This window comes from Chrysochloris asiatica, unplaced genomic scaffold (assembly GCF_000296735.1).
Source record: "Chrysochloris asiatica unplaced genomic scaffold, ChrAsi1.0 scaffold00019, whole genome shotgun sequence".
Lineage (NCBI taxonomy): Eukaryota > Metazoa > Chordata > Mammalia > Afrosoricida > Chrysochloridae > Chrysochloris > Chrysochloris asiatica.
This window is the reverse complement of record NW_006408537.1, coordinates 23,004,589-23,021,439: the sequence shown is the minus strand read 5'-3', so window position 1 is coordinate 23,021,439 and position 16,851 is coordinate 23,004,589. Positions and strand designations below refer to the sequence as shown.

The 16,851-nt window shown below is 36.6% G+C and overlaps 1 protein-coding gene across 1 annotated transcript in view; it reads right to left on the bottom strand.

The window, feature by feature from the left end:
- Positions 1-9,995: 9,995 nt before the first annotated feature.
- Positions 9,996-16,851, bottom strand: part of COL19A1 (collagen, type XIX, alpha 1) — a 506,470-nt gene continuing 499,614 nt past the window's right edge. The window contains exons 53-54 of the mRNA XM_006835782.1: positions 10,299-10,376; positions 9,996-10,123 (exon numbers count right to left, since the gene is read on the bottom strand). Of these exons, the coding sequence (XP_006835845.1) occupies positions 9,996-10,123; positions 10,299-10,376 (206 nt within the window). The remainder of the gene's footprint in view (positions 10,124-10,298; positions 10,377-16,851) is intronic.

The window sequence follows — 16,851 nt, the reverse complement described above, 5'->3', positions numbered from 1 at the left end:
CAGCAAATGAAGGTCCTGAGGGCTTTACTCTCATGGGCTTTATCCATTCACATCATCATGGTCAACTACTTTGAGGAGGCAGCTCTTCCCCAGTTGCATTTTGAGTGCCTTCCAACCTGAGGGGCTCATGTTCTGGCTCTATATCTGACAGTGTTTCTCTGCTATTCATAAGGTTTTCAGTGGTGGTGTAGTACCATAGTCATAATAAAATAAAATAAAAAACATTTTTGAAAGAACAGTTTATTCAACTGTTTTACAAATCTCAGATATATCTTAAAAGTCTGTACAAGCTTCACAGGTACAGTAAGCTATACTGGAAACAACCACTTACAAATAGATTATAGAAAACTGCATTCCAAATGGTGGGGACCATTCATTATAAATTTCAACTAAGTAAAAGAGTGTACAGCAGCAGAAGATATCGGGCTGAAAAATTGTAAACAAAGTACCCAGCAAAGAGGAAGTTATAAATATTGAATTAGGCCAAGTATACAGGCAATTCCTACTGTACAGTGAGATCTGTACCTAATTGTGTCTTTAAGTAGAACACGTAGGTAATTCAGAAGAGGTATATGCATTTTTTTTTTTTTTTAAAGTTTTTATTGTGAAAGTTTACAGGGCAGATCATCAGTTTTACATTCAACAAATCATATACTTTGTTTCATTACAATGATTATAATTCCCTCCATGTACCATCAGTTAAAAGTACTTCTCTCTAGGCATTTTAGCTCGTTTTCTTTTTAAACACTCAATCATATAATTTAAACCACTAAAGGACACATTCTGCAAGCCTGCCTCCTGGATTTAGAGTTTAGAGTCCTCGGCTACTCCTTCTCTCCAGGTACATGCATTCTTTCTTAGCCTTACTTTAATGTAAGAAAGGCGTCCTTGTGTAACACTATGGATTAATGCTCTGGACTGCAAAATCAGTTTGAATTGCAGAGTTGGCGGTTCATGCTCACCAGCTGCTCTTTGGAAACCCTGAACAGGGTCGCTGTGGATTGGAACCGACTCTATGGCATTTAACAACAATTAAGAGTGCAAAGCCTTTTCAGTGATCTAAAGGCTGCACATGTAGCAAGTGAAGGTGATTGATGAAGAATTTGTTGTGAGTAGGACTCCTGGTGTGGCACTATATGAGAAGTACTCAATAGCAATGTGGGCTTAAATTGCAAGGTCAGTGGTTCAAACTCTCCAGCTGCTTCTCAGAAACCCTATACAGAGTTGCTATGAGTCAAAAGCAACTTGACTGTATTTAACAACAATATGAAAGGAGCTTTCTGGAGTCCTGGTGTGACACTATTGGGTAAGCACTAGACTACTAACCACAAGGTTGGTGATTTAAACCCACAGTCACTCCTTGAAACCATATACAGGGTTGTTATGAGTCAGAACTGACTCCATGACACTTACCAACAACAAGAGGGGTTTTCTGGACTGTTTAACCACCAGGTCAGCAGTTCCAAACCATCAGCTGCTCTCTCTCTCTAAACAGACCCCCTGTGAGTCTAACTAACTCCATGTCACACAGCAAAGAGGTTGCTTTAAATTATTTCAAAGTGAAGGCAAATTTACATAACATTAAAGGGCAAGGAGGACTTGTAGGAGTCCTGGTGTATCCTTATAGGATTAGCACTAACCTGCTAGCCACAAGGTCAGTAGTTCAAACCCACCAACAACTGATCGAAGATAGGGTTGCTTTGAATCGGATCTGACTCCACAGCACTTAGAAACAATCATTGGACTTGTAAATCTGCATTTGTAACACACAGATTGCTTGTAACCCTTTGTTGTTGCTGTTAAGTGCCATCAAGTCAGTTCTGACTCATAGTGACCCTGTATAAGATTTCCAAGGAGCAGTTGGTGAATTTGAACTGCTGACCTTTTGATTTGCAGTGTATCGCTTTAGCAAAATAGAAATTGCTAAAACCTCCTTGAGGCTTTTAAACAGGTAGCCTGAAGCATCATCCAAGCCACTCACTGAGAGATGAGCATGTGAATAATTAAAGTTGATTCAAAACTGGCACGTTAATCCAGGGCAAATGATTTCAGATTTATTCCTAGTCAGTGCTTCTATGGTAGGGCATTGTATGTTTTTCATTCCAAACACCTGACAGGTTAGTTAAGAACGATGGAAATCACTTCCAGTATGAGCACCTAAGTTCAGACGTGATTGGGATAATTGACTTCCAGCTAACAGAGGAGCGTGGATGAATAGTGATCATATTTGTTATGTGATTGCTGTGAGGATGGATACTTTATATTTCAAGGTGACTAAACCAAAACTGTTATTTAAAAATATTATTAGTAAAATTTGATTTATTTGCAAGCGATAAAAAATTAATCTAAGTCCTTGCTTTAGAATATTGCCTATGAGTATATAATTTTTTTTTGCTATTATATTATCTTTTTAAGATGTAACGTCTGAATTTTAAAAACAAACTAATATTGGTGGAAAATCACTACAATCATATAAAATCCTTCTAAATGTCAAGAAAATTACTTTAACATGTTTTAAACAGGCTGGTAACCCTGACAAAAGGAATTGAAAAGCATTATTGAGAAAAAATTGCCAGCAAAGTAATAAATATCTTGCTGCTTGAAAATGGGTAATGGACACAATGGTTTTAAATATTTTTTTTTTTCAAGCATAATTGTTTTCATAAATATAAGCCCATTCCTTTTTATATCAGTGAAATTAATACTTTTTAATTGAGTCCTGGTGTGGTGCTATAGGATAAACTCTGGACTGCTAACCACAAGTTTGGTGGTTCAAACCTACCAGTCACTCCTTGGAAACCCTATATAAGGTTGCTATGAGTCAGAACTGACTTGACAGCATTTACCACAAACAACAATTGTATACTTAGACTTTTTAGTGAGCTTGTGACCTAGGACATGACAATTCAATGATTCTTGCTGTTAAGTGCTGTGGTCAGTTCTGAATCAGAGACCATGTATAGGGTTTCCAAGGAGTGGCTGCTGGGTTTGAACCACCAAACTTGTGGTTCAAATCTTGTGGTCCAGTATTTATCCTACATTGCCACACCAGGACTCCGTTAAGTAATTATGGCTTAGTAAATATTAAATCAAAATTGGTTATCTATGATAATGTGTGGCTATAAATCCACATATTCAAAGGCTCTTTTAAATGATTATCTACAGAAAATGTAATATACTGTTAGCTCTCTGAAGAAAGGGAATCCTGGTGTGATGCTGTGAGTTAATGTGCAGGTCTGAAAAGTTAGTTGAATTGCAAGATCGGCGGTTCAAGCTTACCTTGGAAAGCTATACATGGTCTCTATGAGTGGGAACCAACTTGATGACACTTAACAACAACTATGAAGAAGAGGATGCTGACTGATACTATTGATTATTCTTCACAGCTAGCAATTCATGTTAACTTTTCCCTTAATATGAGGCCTTTGTACTTGTTCTTGACTCCTAGTTATCTTAGAATAACTGTCAAGAAGACAAATGAGGAAAGAACTATTGGCTACAAGAAACTTTGTTTTTAAGCTTTATCTGAATTTGTCTTTTTCCTGAAAAAGGATAGATTTACAATATTCCTTGGAACAACTAGTTAATCAACTATATAAGGAAATCTGAAAATAAGAATAGTTAAGAACTGTATAAATAGTTTTCCAGTCTTAATAAGCTTACAAATTCCGTAGCATGTTCTAATTTAATTAATTTCTGTTAAGAAAACATGCTATGTATTTAATTATTGCCCATTGTCTTATCACTAATGTTTGAGGGCTCGTATTTCTGAGAAGAGTCAATTGTGACATTTATCTTCCTCAGACGCCTCTACAGCAATGAGTCTCAAATGTTTTAGTGAGATCATTTTGGGGACAAAAGTCTCTGACTTTTGTTTCTACTTATAATTCTTATCAGTCATGAAATTAGACCTTTTAAGAGATGACAGGGAGATGGGTTAAAATTTTAATTTTGTGAGTAGAGTATTTATTCATGTCATGAACAAAACCACAATTACCAGCACAATATAAACATGAACCTGGCCATAGATCATTTACAGTTACCTCAGACACCCACATGACTCACACTTGCAACTTGAGTGCATTTAGAAGATTCCTGTAGTTGAGATCTAGCAGAATGGAAGTGAAATGTGGAGCTTGAGAAACATACACACAAATGGTGAAGAGTAGGCATGATATTAATAACTGCACTTTAAAATTCTCAGATTTAGGGTCAAATCCTTTATTGCTGAGATAAGTGACAAAATCATTATCCATAATAAACATAGGAATCCAGGCCTCAAAGCATTATAGAATAAAATGTGTGCCATCCAACGTAACATGAGCAGGCTGAATGAACCCTTAAATAATTTGATGATATATGATAGAGAATGCACAAAATGGGAAAAATACATCTGAAAAATTATTTCAAAATAAATAGCTATAAAATATGCCATAATACAGTGTGAATTTAAATACATTATTACAGTGAAGAACACTTATCCTTAAAATATACTTTAAATAATACAGCAAATCAAAGGTTTGTAAAATAACCAGCATCTTTACACCAATAAGCATATGATGACTAAGAAACACACACACTTTGAATAAACTTAAATGCTATTTAACTACCTTTAAATTTAGTGACTTCTCCCACTGTATCAGTATTCTCCTTTGACAAACTCATGAAACAAGTAACCAATTCCTTCAGTTGTATTGTATATTGGACCTGAACTTGAATTTTGTTTTATACTGAGATTTTATTAAAGTTAGCTTTGGTCTTAGAAGCTGTCTCATCTTAAAGGTAAAGTCTCACTGTCCTGGGTCTACTTGCTGGAATGAGTTTTTAGGCAAGTTCTACTTGCCTGAATGAATTTTCTCTGGTGCTTCAATTTAACCAAATGGACCAGTCACTCTGCACGATTTTGTTGAGTGAAAGGGAATATAGTTCCCAATGGAGATGCCCATTTGTCCAATTTCCTGAGATTCCTAGTAGTTGAGTGACCTTAATTGAATAAACCTACTTTCATCAACTAATAAATTAATATAATTCATTGAGCTAGGTCACGCTGAAGTAATTAGGCATAAAAAAATGCAAATTCAATGACTTCCTGTCTCTCCACATCTTAGAAGCCTGTGTGAGCTCCATGAGAGGAGTTCATGCCTCAGCTCTAAACTCTTACAAAAGAACACTGGGAAACAATGGCACCAAATACTTGTCTGAGTTCTTCGGAAGTTGAGCGCAGATAACTACACCAATAATATAAGAACAAGAATTATGAACAAAACTACAAAACTATTCTGAGGAGTTACTGAAACAGTCTCAGCATAATTTAGAGATTTTCAACCTCAGAAAATTACCCAAACCAGACCAAACCCAACCAATGGCTGTCAAGTAAATTCTGATTCACAGTGATGCTGTATGACAGAGTAGAAGTACCCCATAGGTTTCCATGGCTGTACATCTTTATGGGAGCAAATCATCACATCTTTCTCAGATTCAAATGGCTCAACTTTTGGTTAGCAATAGAGTGCTTTAACCATGGTGCCACCAACACTCATTAGAATATTACCAATGTTGTTGTTGTTAAGGGCTGTTGAGTTGGTTTTGATTCATAGCGACCCTATAAAGGGTTTCCAAGGAGTGGCTAGTGGATGCAAACTGCCCACCTTCTGGCTAGCAAGTCCAGTGCTTACCCTACAGCGCCACACCAGGACAATGTTATGAAAAAGAAAAAAAGATGGTGTTTTGAAAAAGAGTTTACCTTATCTGACTTTTGTAAATACTGATGTATTTCTAGAAAAATATAATCATCATATAAATCTAATTATAGACTTTTACATACATTGAACAATACGGAGATCTAGATATTGTGTAAGTTTATAAATAGTCTACTGCTTGCCTGCCCAAAGAGAATATCTGTCTTGACAAAAGATCAGATCATTACTTAGAAGTTTTCATGTTAATCACTAAAATATGAGGGTAGTATGCAAATAATCAAAAGTTACAAGTAGTAAATTTGCAAGTTAACTCGGAATATATCAGTATATATTCCCATTGTAACAGTCAAGTAATCAGAAGTTATCGAATCTGCTTCATAAATAGTTACAATGAAGAAAAGCATAAGTTAAACAAGTGAACAAAACATAAATTAACATAACAAAATTATTTACAGAAGTAAAAAAAAGAAAGTGCAAAGGCAAGGGTCTGATTTAGTTGTCCACTAAACTATCTTGTATATCTTGAATCTGTTCAGTTTTTCTGAGTGAATGACTTTCAACACCATCTTGTGGACAAAAGGAGGTATATCACAGGTTCTCAACATGAGAAAGACGGCAGAAGAGATAAACCCAATTTAACTCATAATACATATTCATAAAAAGTTATTTGATAAACCAAACATCACATGACAATTTTTATAGATAACATATCTCAAGATAATTACTTAAGCTCCATAATGTAACAAGTGCCAAAATCTTTAAGTTTCAAAACATCTAAGTTTCAAAGAAATAAGCATATGGGGCTACTTTAAGCAAATAGCTTACTTTGATGACAAGGTGAACCATTTAAAATGTTATGACTGGTTGTGTTTCTATTATGTCTAAAAGTGGTAATGTCCACAGTAGGAAAGAATGATGAACACATTCATGAATTATTCTTCCGCTTATCTTTAGATTCTCCAAAGGTCATAAATATTAATTTAAGTCATACCTTCTTTACTTAGAAAGATTTCTATCTGAAAAGTGTTAATTAGTCTTAGTATAAAAGACTGGAATTCAAACATATGTGTATAGGGCAAACATTTTAATTATTAATGGCTGTGAAGGCCTATAATTATTTGGCATAACAGATGCTTCAAAAAATTTCATTTTTTCTTCCTTACTATGGACGTTGTTGTTATGTGCCGTGGAGTCGGTTCCGACCCATAGCGACCCTGCACAGGGTTTCCAAGGCTGTAAATCTTTACAGGAGCAGAACGCCTCATCTTTCTCCTGCGGAGCAGCTGGTAATTTTGAACTGCTGACCTTGCGGTTCGCAGCCTGATTCGTAACCACTACGTTACCAGAGCTCCATACTATGGACATTACATACTATGGACATTACAGATATATATATTGTTAATTTGTCAAATGTCATCGAGTCAGTTCTGACTCATGTGACCCTGTATAGGCTATTCAAGGTTGTAAATCTTTGTGGAAGCATAAAGCCTTATTGTTTTTCCAAACTGCTAAACCTGTGGTTTGCAGTTCAGTGCTTATCCTACGGAGCCACCGTGCTCCCTGATATCGAAATAGAAGTAAACAAATGTATTGGAATGGAATAAAATGGTACAAGAGATTTGTCAGCCTCAAAATTATTTAGGGGGAGAAATCCTACTCTATTTTGCTTAATTTCTTCTTATGAAAGGAATTAGGCAACTGCCAAATATCTACTTAAGTGATTGTTGTACTAGCTGGTACCAGCCTCTTTTCTGCCCTCTGTTGTGTATCACATGTACAAGATAAGGCAGGGAAAAGTAAGTGAAGGTAACTACTACAATGGCATGAGAGAGGTTTGTACTGTGTGGATATAGCCCTGTTTCTCTTAGCTATGTCAAGGGTAGATTTAGTATGTGTCCAAGTTAAGAAACAAAACAAAGTATCAACCATTTAGACAATTCTACTTTGTAATATGCGCCATATAACATTATATTTCCCTCTCCTCAATATCCATGAATAAATCCAAATCCTTGAAACAGGAATAAACCAAACACTATAGAAAGAAAATTATAAGAAGGAAGATTCTTAAATATATAATTTCTAAGAAAGTATACATAACATATTGAGTGGAATTAGATGTACAGAATTTAAAAAAGAAAATTGAATTGTTTTTTATGTATATGAAAGCATTAACTCCAAGAAAACAAAAAATGATACATTGCTAACAATTAGCAAAAACAGTTCATGAAAATATTAAAATGCTAAAATATTTAAAAATTAGCAAAGAGTCAAAAACATAAATAACCTATTAAGATGAAAAATAATCTTTGAAAACAAAATATTTCGCTTTCTGACAAACTCATGAAATTTCATATGAGTGGCATAGTGTAGAAGAATTGTAAGCTTTTAGGATTATAGTTAAATTAAAAATCAAGATATACATATAGCACCAGATTTTGTATCTATATACAGTTTTTTTTTGGATACTGTTATTTAGAAAGAAATGCACATATGAATTTCCAATTGTTTCAGTTTTAAACACAGCACCAATGTAGGTATTGCACAGGAAAGAAAATGAAGAAGAAAATCTAGAGTTAAAACACTTAAAAATAAATAAAATAAACTTGTAAAATAAAATAAATAAACTTGGAATAAAAAAAACCTCAGCATAAATCAATATGAAATAACTATAAAGTTGTATGCACAGCCATGTAGGACTACCGCTGACCAGCAGTTCATCTCTAATGAAAACCAGTTCAAATCATGGGTGCATTTGAACAAACACTGCCTTAATTTAGGCGTGCTCTCCAGACCAAACGCCGTTCACAGCTTTTTCCTATTTCAATGGGCTTGCCTTTCTACTCCATTGTTTTCAATTAACAAACAAAAACAATCATCTTATCCGACTTTAGCCAAATTGCAATCTGCACTGTTCTTTAAAGAGATGTGAACTCTTGTTTCACAGTATCCATGGGACTACCGCCTAGATTTCAGCAACATCCTTATGTGCAATATCCTAGAAAACCAGTTATTTTCAACCAATAGTTCCACAAAATAATGTATAGCTTGGCAATAAAAAGACCATTTAGGAATTTGGTTGGTGATTATTGTATCATCATTTGATTTCAGAGGAGTTGAAGTTTGCAGCACCTGTTGCTTCTGCCAGGCATGAGTGTTATCTCTTTGGTCTGAATGCTAGTTGCACAATCTGTTTCATGGCTTTCCTTCAATGCCCAGAACCTCTAGCTGAAGCCCCTGGAGAGATTTTACTCTCCTTTAGAACTTTTGGGCTTCACCCTCTGGGTATGCATGTGCTGATGCCACACACTTGTCTTCTAGGGCAAGGATTTATCTTTTCTAATTGCTACATATCCCATCCTTTGCTTATACTCTGAAAGCAATGAAACCAGAAGGATATTGGCTAAAGGACTCAAAGACCTTGGTAAATCATTGAAATTTCAAGAGTATCAATGATAGACGCCTTTCATCACCAAACACCTCTCAAGGAAAACAGCTTTCTGTTTCTCAAATGAGAAACTCCGTGAATGGGACTCCGAATGTTAAGACTCTTAAGGAACATGTGCTTATACAATCACTATTTGTGCCATCCTTTTCATTCAGTACCTATTCATGCCACTGGTGATTGCTTTGAATTGAACTCATTATACAAACACAGCAACATCATTTCAGTAGTTGGTAATGATGGTGTGCTTTTTTTGTTTTTGCTCTCTGATAGCATTGCATCAGAGGGTTTTTCCAAAACTTAAGTTGAAAAATGTTCTTATTGCCTGTCTGTTCCTCTGCATGAGTAAGATTAATGTAGGATGGTACATGAATTCTTAAACTATAAAAAGTAGTCAGAAACATTCAACAGGAGCAGCAAACTATTTTAAAATTTTGACAAAAAACTTTCAGCAAGGATAGTAATCTAAATATCAAGATAACTTCAAGAAAAATCTGAAAGTTTAAAATTCAGAAACCAAAGGCCAAACACATATTGATGAAACTATAAAACATAGATCATCATTCCGCTAAACCATAAGATGTAATTTCCTCTTGAAGAATTAATCATAAGACTTGCTTGTGTCTATCATATAAAATGCTGAATAAAAATTGTAGTAATGGTAAAACAAAACATATGGAATAAATTTGGGAAAACTGTAAAAAAATGTTGATATTGCAATTACTATTGTTGCTTTTAACATCTGGCCTACATTAAAACAAAGAGTCCACATATTATGAGACTTTGTCCGTATTAAGATAGCTTCAGTGGCAAGGAGGTATCACCAGGAATCAAGTCTTCTTCAGGTGTGGTGTTCATTGTCCACCGGTCCGCTGTCGTGCATGGGACACAGGATACAGGCAATCTTCTGGGTGACATCTTCCATTAGGGCCCTGGGGGCCCTGAGGACCTGGAGCACCTGGTGAACCTGGCACACCTGGGGCTAATGAAATAAAATACCTCATTAAAAGGCAGATCACATAGGGCCCTCCCTTTTCACTCCAACAAACACTGATCATTCTTACTTGACCTAAAGCAATGCATGAAAGCCGAAGAGGGGAAGGGATGGTCTCATTTTTAAAGTTTTGCTTGTGTTGTGGAGATAATACCACTATTACCTGAAGTCCCAGGAAGACCAGGACTCCCTGGTAGCCCAATTCCAGGTTCACCTCTTTCCCCCTTCTGTCCTCGGTAACCTAAATGAGAGGTATATAAACAGACAAAAAAAGTAAGAGTGTTCTATGGGAACAAAGGACATGCAAGAACCTTTTTCCTAGTCTTTGATGTTTATGGAATTCCTTTGCTTAACATAAATACACCCACTTCTCAGCAACATGGTGAAGTTCCAAGGTCCAGGTTGTTATGCGAAAATCAGCATTATGTGTTAATGGAGGATGGCCACATAAGATCATGAAATGAAGGATGACTAGATCATTACATAACTGCCAAACTACACTGTTACATAATTGTTACGTCACAACATGACTTAAGTGTCACTGAGAATCATGATCCAGTCAAGTTGACACATAAACCATCACAGCCAATGTTACCCTCATCTCGCATCCTGGCATTTATTACTGACAGATGTACCTCCTTAATGTACAAACTATTTGCGTAGTAGATTTTTTTTTTTTTAACCATTTTCATACATTGAAATGTTGGACAATGAGATGGTCACTAAGTGAGGAGGATGTGTAGTATGTTGTGACATGCCATCAAGTCGGTTCTGAGTCATAGCTACCCTGTGTAGGGTTTCCAAGAAGCAGCTGGTGGCTGTGATTTGCAGTCCAGTGCTGATTCTACAGCACCACACCATGTGTAGTATATTAGCTAAGTATTTTGCTGTTACCACATCTTAAATATACAACTCAAAACAGTCTAAGTGCAACAAAGATCTTAAAAATATGCAACAATTATGAAAAATTACAATTAGTCAAACTCTTAAAAGTGAGATTTTTGGTACTGACAATGAAAGCTCCCCCATTCAAATCAACCACTCATATGCTCTTTCAAATAGCTATGATAAACTGTGCATAATCCCTTTTCAGCAAGAGTACCAGTTAAAGGCTAGGTATGTTGTTGTTGTTTAGTGCCATTGAGTCAGTTCCAACACATAGCTACCCTGTACAGCGTTTCCAAGGAGTGGCTGGTGAGCTTAAACCACTGACCTTACAGTTCAAACTAACACCACAGTCTAGCGTATTAGTCCACAGTGACACACCAGGACGGCAGAGGCTAGATATAGGTGAAATCAAAGAATACTAAGCAAATACTGCCTAATTTAAAGACAAGATATTATGGTAACAGTAATCTGGACCTCAATCTTAGATAGAATTAAAGAGAATGAAAGGAACAAAAACATACGATTTAAATAAAAGCTAGTAAGAGTATGAGTATATGTAAATACAATCAGCTCAGGAGTCAGGAGAGGACAAATTGGGTCTTTGAACAAATTACTAATGATAGCACTGTATCCCTTTTAAGTAAAATAAAAAGAGTAGCCTCACACTTTCACATATAAGTTCATAATCACAAAGGATCAGGAGCTTTCAGATATTAGAAAATAGGAGATCTAAGGGAATCACTAAAAACCTCATTAATGTAACTCAATGAAATTAAGCAAAACAAACTAGGTTTGAAGTGCTGGGTATATTTTGAGATAAAGTCATTCTGAAGGAATCAGAATTCATTCGTGATTCTGCTTATTGTGTTATGGGTTAGAATCCTGTTATTGGGTGCCATGGGGTCAGTTCTGAGTCTCAGCAACTCTATGCACAACAGAAGGAAACCATTCTAGGTCCTGTACCATGGATACCATTGCTGCTGGCACTGTGCCAATCCAACTTGTTGGGAGCCTTCCTTTATTTTGATTACTCTCCACTTTACCAAGCATGATGTCCTTCTCCAGAGATGGTCCCTTCTAATAGCATGACCAAAGAACAAGAGATGAAATCTAACCATCCTGGCTTCTAAGGAGCATTCTGATTGCATTTCTTCCAACACAGATTTGTTTGTTCTCTGGAAGTCCACAGTACTTTTAATATTCTTCTCCAATACCATAACTCAAATGCATCAATTCTTCTATGATCTTCCTTATTCATTGTCCAACTTTCACATGCATAAATGAGTAATTGAAAATACCATGGCTTGGATTGTTGTTGTTGTTATGTGCTGTGGAGTCGGTTCCAACTCATAGCAACCCTGTACAGGGTTTCCAAGGCTGTAAATCTTTACGGGAGCAGAAAGCCTCATCTTTCTCCCGCGAAACAGCTGGTAGTTTTGAACTGCTGACCTTGGGGTTCACAGCCCATTCATAACCACTACCCTACCAGAGCTCCTTAAGCAAAGCATAGTTGTTGCAAAATTGTGGACATTTTTATTAAACAAAATATATATAAAGGGGATGCTGTTGCTACTTAGCATCTCCTCCATCTAGGTCTATATACTTCTGATATCTGAAAGCTCCTTCCTGATCCTTTGTGATTATGAACTTACATGTGGAAATGTCAGGCTACTCTTTTTTTTTACTTAAAAGGGATACAATGCCTGAGCCCATTTGCTGCTGCCACTGTGCTAATTCATCTCATTGGGGGTCTTCCTCTTTCTCTCCAATCTTCCACTTTCCCAGACATGATATCCTTCGCCAGGGATTAGTCCTCCTGATAATATGTCTGATATGAGAGGTAAAGTCTGGCAATCGTGGCTTCCAAGAAGCACTCTGGCTGTTATTTCTTCCAACACAGATCTTTTTATTCCTTTGGTAGTCCATGGTACTTTCAATATTCTCCTCCAACACAATAACTCAAATGCATCAATTCTTTTGTGATCTTCCTTATTCACTGTCCAACTTTTACATGCATGTGAGGTTATTGAAAATATCATGGCTTGAATCCGGCATACCTTAGTCCTCAAACTGACATCCTTGGTCTTCAACACTTTAAAGAGGTCTCATGCAGCAGATTTGCCCACTGAAATACAACATTTGAATTTTTGACTGCTGCTTCCATGAGTGTTGATGGTTGATCTGAGCAAAATGAAGTCTTTGATAGCTTCAATCTTTTATCCATTTATATGGATGTTGTTTATTGGTACAGTGGTGAGGATTTTTTCTTCTTCTTATTCTTTACATTGAGGTGCAACTCATACTGAAGGCTGTGGTCTTTGATAGTCATCAGTATTTTAAGTCCATTTCACTTTCAGCATGCAAGGTTGCACCATTTGCATATCTCAGGTTGTTAATGAGTCATCCTCCAATCCTGATCCCACATTTTTCTTCATATAATTCAGCAGACAGACTGAACAAGTATGGTAAAATAATACAGCCCTGGGGCACACCTTTCCTAATTTTAAACCATTTGGTGTTCCCTTGTTTTGTACAAACAACTAACTGGTTGTTAGTTGTTTGTCTATGTACAAACATAGACAATTGGTCTATGTACAGTGTCCTCATGAACACAATTAAGTGGTCCGTAATACTCATATTTCTCAATGTTGCACATATCTTGTCATGATCCACATAATCTTTGTGTAGTCAATAAAGCATAAGTGTGGTGCTATAGGATAAACACTCAACCTCAAAGTTGTTCTGAATTGCAAGGTTGGTGGTTCAAACTCACCAACTGCTCCTTGAAAATCCTATATAGGGTCACTGAGTTGGAACTGACTCAATGGCACAAAACAAAAACAGCAAAACATGTTTCTGGTATTCTCTGCTTTTAGCAAGGTCCATCTGACATCAGCAATGATATCCCTTGTTCCACATTCTCTTCTGAATCCGGCTTGAATCTCTGGTAGCTTTTGGATTATCTTTAGTAAAGCCTCTGGAATTTTTTATATTATTTTAAGTAAAACTTTACAAGCATGAGATATTAATGATATTGTCTGATGATTTCCACATTCCGTTGGTCACCTCTCTTTGGAATGGGCACAAATATGGTTCTGTACTACAAATAACAATGTAGTAACTACTTGCTATTAACAGATAAAGTCTGTGAATTGAACAAATACAAGAGAACTTTCTACTCTTAATTTTCCTGATAAGGGTCCAAGTGTATTCATTATGGAAACTAACCCAAAGCCTGAGTCAGTAATGCTAAATCTTCCATCACAGCATACCTACTTAATAGAACCAAGCTTTTATTCCTTTAAGACATGCATTGGGGTGGGGTGGGAGTGGTGGGGGGAAGAAAGGGCTATGTTGTTGTTAAATGCCCCCAATTGGTTCTGACTCATAGCGACTCTGTATAGGGTTTCTGAGGATTGGGTGGTGAGTTTGAACTGCTAATCTTATAGTTCAAACTGACCTTGAGGTTGAGTGCTTATCCTATGGTGCCACACCAGGACTCTGGTTATCACATTTGTTGCTGTTGTAAAGTGCCATCAAGTCGGTTCCAACCCATAGTGACCCTGTATAGGGTTTCTGAGGAGCAGCTTGTGAGCTTGAACTGCTGACCTTGCAGTTTAAACAGCTTTGCAGTCTAGCGCATTAACCCACAGCGCCACACCAGGACTCCATTAGGGGTGAGTTAATTAAATGTTGGACCAATTTTTCTTTGTTGTTGTTGTTAAGTACTGTTGAATCGGTTCTGACTCATAGGGTTTCCAATGAGCAGCTGGTGAATTAGGAACGTGCAACCTTGTGGTTCAAATCAACTTTTCAGTCCAGTGCCACATCAGGACCAAATACAGAAGGCTAATTTTTAAGTTGATAATTTTATATAGCCCATGAATGATGTTATTAATTTTGGCAGAAAAAAGATTTCCCACCCCTGCTTTAGGGTAAATCTCTCTTGATATTTGGTAAAAGCTGATCTATTTACAAATGTTGTTGTAAAGTGTCGTTGAATTGGATCCAACCCATAGTGACCCTGTATAGGGTTTCCGAGGCTGTAAATCTTTATGGGAGCAGAAAGCCTCATCTTTCTCCTGCGGAACAGTATTCAATACAAGTAGTATTGAACTGCTGACTTGAGGTTAGCAGCCCAACTTGTAACCATTACTCAAGGCTTATAAACACATGCATTTTCATGGATTATAAGTACACAGGATGAGTTTGATATCAGATAATGTAGGGAAATAGAAATAAATAAATGAACCAAAGCATCTAGAGGTACTTATCATTGATAAATCTTAGTGTTGGTATAGTATTTCAGGTGGTAGACTGTATTTATTTTAAGTAGGATTATTTCAGATTTGACTCCAGAGATTAGTTGATAAAAAATTTAAATCTATGAACGTACGTGCATGCTGGGTAAGTGAAGGTAGTAATGGGGATACTATTGGTATCTGGGGAGGGATAATTCTGCATGCATGTACTTGCTTACTTGCTACAACTGTTTAGTCTCCTGGTTGTGGTTAACTAATTGACAACAGTGCCCTTCTGTTACTTGGAAACACACTCACAACACCTCATATTTCCAAATGTCCCCACTGCTAACAAATTTGAAAGGCTAAATCTATACTAGCAGGATAAGCTACTGTATGGGTCATTGGCTTACAAATAACAAAAGCGTTTCCTTCATTACAACACAATGACAGTTAAACTTTAAAAGTTCAAACAAAGTACAACTACTCCCAATACTGTCCTTTAAAAACGGATGCAAGGCATTTGAAATGAGTTTACCCATTTTTCCTACTGCCCCACATCCACTCAAATTGTAGGGTTCTTTCTGAAATGGAAAGAGCTTTCGATGTCAGATCTATTCCTCAGGGTAACGATGAGCATGGGGAATCAGTTGTGTTTGGAACATGCTTGCATTGTAGGATAACTACTAGACTGCTAACCAGAAGGTTAGTAGTTCAAACCCACCAGCTGCTCTTTGGAAACCTATACAGGGTCAGTGTGAGTTGGAATCGACCCCTAAGAACTTAACAACAATCATAAAACTCAGCCAAGAGGGTAATGTCAGACGGGAAATGTTTTCTCTCATATTTGTATAAGGGAACCCCACCAGATCATGCTTCTTGGGGCCTCTTTGATCAAATGTGACACATTCTCCTCATCTGTGGAGCTTCAGCTCTGTGAGGCCAAGAAAGAACACCAATGAAAGTTCTCTTCTCAATACACAGTAGGGCAGAAATAATCAGAACCCATGGGATGTAAAAAATTCAAAACTATATGGGCATGCTTTTGAATAATAATAATAATAATAATAATAATAAAAAGATACCAATAATTACACTTTTAGAACTTGCTGTTGTTGTTAAGTGCCTTTGAGAATTTAGAAAATTGAAACTGTAGTGACTCAACTTATTCATAGTAGTCTCTATGATGAGTTCAAGATATTAAGGTGCTGAAAGAGGATCTACACATTTTCACTGTTAGAATCTTGGTAAAAGCACATCTCCCTTTCCAACTTGGAAGGCATAATTCTGATAGTCTTTTTTTTTTATATTGTGACTGGATTAATAGTTTACATGGGAGAACTTCAGCTTTACACTTATCGTATCGTATTTCATTTCATGGTTTTATTTCAATGATTACAATCCACTCCATGCATTCAACAGTATTGGTGTCTATTCCCTCTGTTTTGTTTTGTTTTTTTGATGTACACCAAAACATTCAGGAATACAATCATTTAAACACCCAAAGGACATATCCTGCAAGCCTGCTCCCTAGCTGCCAGCACATAGTCCCTCTCCCTCCATGAGTCTAGAGTGCCCAGCCACTCC